Raw genomic sequence first — 5,734 nt, 5'->3', positions numbered from 1 at the left:
AGAGTGGGCACCGAGGCGAGAGAATTATCGAGTCCACTGACCCTGGTCCAGAAACCTGCCGCGCCGGGAATCGAACCCTGGTCCCGGGCCGTCCTCTGCTCTCGGGTCTGCCGCCTCTAACCAGTGAGCCACACTACTTCACTAAGGACCCCCCTCAACATCCACAAGAACTAACTCACCCACAACCCACGTGTGAAGATTTTTTAATTACTTTCATCTAAAGACTGTGAACATCAAGAAAGATCTCCTCAATGAGCAAATTTCTCATTCCTGCCCTCTCACCAAAACCTACCCTCTACCCCCAAGTGCAACACAACAAATCCAGTCAAAGTTTGTTTTAAAAAATGACGTGGCATGGTCATCCTTTTACACCTATTCTGAAGACGCTATAGGCAAATTTCTCAATGCCCAGAAGCCTGCCAATCACCTCACCGACCCTCTCCTTGCAAATGCGGTTAAAAGAACTCACCCCATTGCTTCTACCAAAATCATCAACAGTTCACTACTTCAAGGTTGCATCCCTGACTCCCTAAAGGTGGGGAAGGTGTCTCCACAGCTGACCCCACAGACCTAAACAACTACTGTCCTATCTCCAATATACCCACCCTGGCCAAACTTCTAGAAAAATGTGTTCACCACCAACTGACAAAACATATTGATCAGTTCAACCTTCTTAACAAACACCAGTCCGAATTCTGTGCAAATCACAGCACGGAATCAGCCATGACACACATCATTGATGATGCACTACAACTACTTGATCAAAACGGAACATGCCTGCTTATCCTACTAGACCTCTCCTAAGCGTTCGATACGGTCAAACACGAGAACTTGATAGATCTCTTGAATCACAGAATGGGTCTTTCGGGATCAGTGCTTATTTGGTTTACCTCTTTTCTGCAAAACCGGACTCAAAAATTCAAGATCAACAACACCCTGTCCAAACCTGTTCCAGTTACGCTAGGAGTCCCACAAGGTTCCTCGCTATCCCCAACACGTTTTAATTTATTCATGGAGCCACTCACCGGTCTGCTACAAGCATCCAACGTGCAATTTCACATGTACGCTGACGATACCCAACTGTACCTAAAGATCAAAACCCTGGACGACATCAACTTGCTTAACACCACTCTTAAGACCACCCAAACATGGTTGGCAGAGAATCATCTTAAATTGAATGTTTTAAAAATTGAATTCCTCCTAATTGCCCCACCCGCCAAAGTCCCCATAATGCACGATTGGCTCAAACACCTTACAGCATTCAACGTCCAACCAACCATTGTAATGCAACGAAGGGAGCAAACCTTCAGATTATTACACTAAGGAAGCTGAAACCCTTCCTACCTGCCAATGACTTCAAGATGGTGGTTCAAGCTCTAGTCCTACCTCGGCTGGACTATGGTAGTGTCTCGCTGTGCGAGCTCCACCAAAGCCACTACAGCTTCCCTAAGAGCCTCTACCAATGTGACAGCAAGACTCATCACTGGCTCGAAAAGAAGGACCCAAATCTCCCCTGGCCTAAAACCTCTAAACTGGCTGCCCTTTGAAGCCAGAATCCACCTGAAAATAGCATGCATGACACATAAGGCCTTATATCACAATGCACCCAGCTATCTCACACAAAACCTCACAATTTCAGGTGGGATAAGGTCCACAAGAAGTGCAGAAAACCTCCACCTGAAGCCACAAAAATTAAACAAGAGAAAAACTTATAAACGATCCTTTTCAGGAATGGCACCCAGGATTTGGAATGCCCTTCCCCCGGAAACAAAACTGAACCCTTCCACCTCATCCTTCAAACTGGAAGTAAAAAGTATCCTTATGGCAAAATTCACTTAAACAAAGTACCATGTTTCCGCGAGAACTTCCATACACTTCAGCAAACTTGTCAATCTAAACAAGATAATGGACATTACCATGCTTCAATAGTCCGCCCTTGCTACGTACTTCATTACTTTGCTTTTTGTCTGCACAATTGATGTCTTATACGTACCTCATTGCTTTGCTCTTTTTCTGCACAGGTGTTGCCTTATTATACTATCATGACTCATAAGGCCTCTCCTGATCTGCATCCTGTTTGATTTGCTTTTTGTTTTCACTATTATGTTTATGTATCTTGGTCCTTCATATCTTTAAGGTATGACATAACTAAACTCATTTACTGTAAAGCGTCCTGATACCCGCAAGGGTCTTGTCCGCGCTCAATAAAACTTTCAAATAAATAAATAAATTAATGACTTTGTGAATCTAACTCCAAATTTCAAGTGCTAAACTAACACTTTTCTTGCAAAGAAATGGCCAAAATTTCTGTGGACATACTTGTATTGGTAATTAAAAGTATGTGCACTTTTGACAACTTTTGGACCAGAGACTAGTGTTATGTATAAAGGCGGAAACCTTCAGAAGGAAATGATGGGACAGAGCTACTTGGTAAGCACGAGGTATGCACATACACCATACAGTGCTCCAGGTGGCATTCCAGTGCCTTGCCACCATTTATTGTCCAATGAAAGCGCCTCCTGCTCAGTGTAGGTCACCCAGTTCCAAATGCTTATGTGTAAATGTATATTTAAAAGGAAGAAATTGTGACTTCACAGCCTGATTACAAATGGCCATTTAAATTATGACCCCTGAACAGACACCTGTTTACGCAGGGATCACAGATATAAGCAGTAACTGAGATGTTTATTGCACCATATAATTAGAGGATGCATTAAAGTTTGCACCTTGGGTTGAATTTTGAACTGGTCAAATCTGTCAATACTTAATAGGCGAAAATAACTATTTACCAGGACATTACACTGTGGTGTGATAAGAACCAAAATCTGCATGATATTTGCCAAAATAAAGCAGTCTGATTTTATCGGGTGACATAATTTTTGGATACTGGGAGAGATATGGACACATGCTGGGTGCGGGAGTAGACTGAGCATTAAGAGTACTGGGCTAATGTGCGGTTAGCGCTGCTTTTTTTACACGTGGTATTTTCCTGACTTAGCAATTATATCCTATGGAAGGTGGATATCATGGCTAAGTTTGTGAGCCCCTATCATCAAGCTAACTCCAAACTTCGAGAGATTATCGTTGATTTTCCAGCGATAATCTCTCATTTGGCAGTTAGCGCAAGGATTTTTATCACTTCTGAGATAAGCGTTGCTAATAGCACGCTATCTCAGTGATAAAAATCCACGCTACCCAGCGATATTTATCCTAGCGCTAAGTGGGCTTATCGATAATTACCGCTGAGGCTTGATAATATGGCCCCATATTTTATAATTGCATGAGTTGTTTTAATTTTTTCATGAGTTCCTGAACTTCATAACATATCCTGTATTTTGATGGTTGCTATTGTTTGCTATGATATATTTTTTAGATACAGGAGGAATACTTAATGCAAAGTAAAAGTACTAAAAACTTTATTTCTGCTGGGTGACATTCTATGACTTGCCATTGGCCGTAGGAGTGACCGTTGGCCTCAGTAACCACAGTAATGACATCACACTAATGCATAAAATTCTAGCTTTTACAAGTCGTGTTGACAGTATTTAAGACCCGCTAGCACCTCGAGATTTCCATTTTAGAACGCCAGTGCTGAATGGACAAGAGGGGTGGTGTGTTACATTCATTGAAACAGGACAGTAAGAGTTGTGCCCATATTTTGAAGTATTTGGGACGGTGAAGTGGCTTTACTCTGGTCTGTAGTTGATTTTGCTACAGTAAACGTTGTGCTGTTGATGTATCAATGAAATTAGAGTTGGGGGTTGATTAGCACTATACATGATATAGGTTCTCATTTAGAGGAGGATTGTAACACCAATTTATTTTTATTTTTTCATTGAAAAAGCACCAGCTTTGAAGGCAAGAGCGAGATCGTCAAAAATCCAAACAGACTGTAAACTTTAAATCTGGGTGGCCAGCAGGGCTGCCACCTAAAATGTTGGCTGCTAAATAAAGCCCTTAGTGTGGAGACTGATAGGTGGAGTATGTATAAATGTGAAGAATTTGTGGGAGTAGCATCCTTTCCGCACTGATTTGAGAGATCCTGGTATTAGCAGTGTGAGCCACACCATTTACACATTTCTGCTGGTGAGTGATTTTTTCCCTCCACCATCTCTACCTGTGGAACAGCAATACCAAGGCCAGACCAATGGGGCATGTGAACCAGAGCTCTGTGTCAGAATTTATCATCTTAGGCTTTACTGGTTCCCCTGAGATCCGCTTCCTACTGTTCATCCTCTTCTCAATTGTCTACCTCATCACTATAACGGGAAATGCCACTGTGATGTTAGTACTGCATGTAGACCCCGGTCTACACACCCCAATGTATTTCTTCCTACGCAACCTGTCATTTCTGGAGATCTGCTATTCATCAGTCACAGTGCCCAAGATGCTAACCAACCTCTTGGCCGAGGACAAGAGGATCTCGTTCATTGGCTGTGCCACTCAAATGCACTTCTTGCTCTCCTTGGGCACAACTGAATGTTTCCTCTTGGCTGTAATGGCATACGACAGGTACACTGCCATATGTCACCCCTTGCACTACCATCTTATTATGAACAAGAGACTGTGCCAGGGTCTGGCTGCTGGATGTTGGGCCAGTGGTACGCTGCTCTCCTTAGGCAACACATCATTCATCTTTACCTTGCCATTTTGTGGACCCAACGTCATCAACCACTTCTTCTGCGACATCCCACCTGTCTTGGAGTTGGCTTGTGCGGATACATCTGCTAATGAAGTTACAACCTTTGTTATATGTGTGGTCATTCTGCTCACCCCCTTCATACTCACCCTCGCTTCCTATGCCCGTGTGGCATCCACTGTGCTGAAGATGCGTTCTGCTGAGGGTCAACGTCGTGCCTTCTCCACCTGTGCTGCCCACCTAACGTCTGTCAGCCTTTTCTATGGTACTGCCTCATTCATGTACCTGCGACCGAAGGCAAGCTACTCTCTGGAGGTGGACAAACTACTGGCTCTGTTTTATAGTGCCATAACCCCAATGCTAAACCCACTGATCTACACTTTGAGGAACAAGGAGGTGATGGGATCCCTGCGGAGGTTCAGCAGCAAGCTGTCACTTGTGAGAAAGCTGCAGAAATGATTATGTTACTGGAGACACCATTGCAGACTGATATTGACACAATCAACTCTTTTGATGATTTGTATATTGCATGTATTGATTAATAATCACCTGGGACAGATGTGAGCAGATGTTATAATAAATTAAACGAAGAGACCTTGCAGTGGATGTTATTAGAAAGACAATGATTGATAGAGTGATGGGTGAGTGAGATATGTGAGGTGAATCCAGAAGTTGTATCTAACATATAATTAAGAGTCCAGAGAGTGTTCTTGATAACTCTATCAATTTGATGTTGGCTGTGAAGAGTATTTAAGATGGAGATAATCTCCTTGTTGAATAAGTTGAACCCACTGGGAATAATTTTATGTTCATCAGAAGGGTGGAGTTTTTAGTTTGAGCAAGAGGGTTGTCCAATGTTCAGATATCAAGGAACAATGACTTGGCTCTTCAGGAGGCGAGAACATGGGGTAGAAAAATCTAAGATGAGGGTAGAGTGCCCACCTGTCTGCTTTTGACATTGATGGCCTTTTATTTAGGGACAATATCTGTTGTCGACTGAGTGTATTAGAAACAGCGCTTATCCATAATGTGAAGGTGGCATGATGCATCTACTAACAATTAGAGAAAGTAGCCCTTTGGTGTCCTTAGTACTAA

At 42.8% G+C, this 5,734-nt stretch overlaps 1 protein-coding gene across 1 annotated transcript; it reads left to right on the top strand.

Annotated features, from left to right (window-relative positions):
* The first annotated feature begins 4,147 nt into the window (after positions 1-4,147).
* LOC147684518 (olfactory receptor 10A7-like) lies at positions 4,148-5,098 on the top strand. The gene has a single exon (XM_086939679.1). It carries the CDS (start codon positions 4,148-4,150, stop codon positions 5,096-5,098), a length of 951 nt encoding a protein of 316 aa, XP_086795805.1.
* Positions 5,099-5,734: the final 636 nt, after the last annotated feature.

The sequence above is a fragment of the Lissotriton vulgaris genome, chromosome 10, assembly GCF_964263255.1.
Source record: "Lissotriton vulgaris chromosome 10, aLisVul1.2, whole genome shotgun sequence".
NCBI classification, from domain to species: Eukaryota; Metazoa; Chordata; class Amphibia; order Caudata; family Salamandridae; genus Lissotriton; species Lissotriton vulgaris.
This window is presented reverse-complemented; position numbering and strand designations above follow the sequence as displayed.

Bases quoted from the DNA above. Each gene is read 5' to 3' on its own strand.
- LOC147684518 (XM_086939679.1), top strand. From the start codon at position 4,148: ATGGGGCATGTGAACCAGAGCTCTGTGTCAGAATTTATCATCTTAGGC.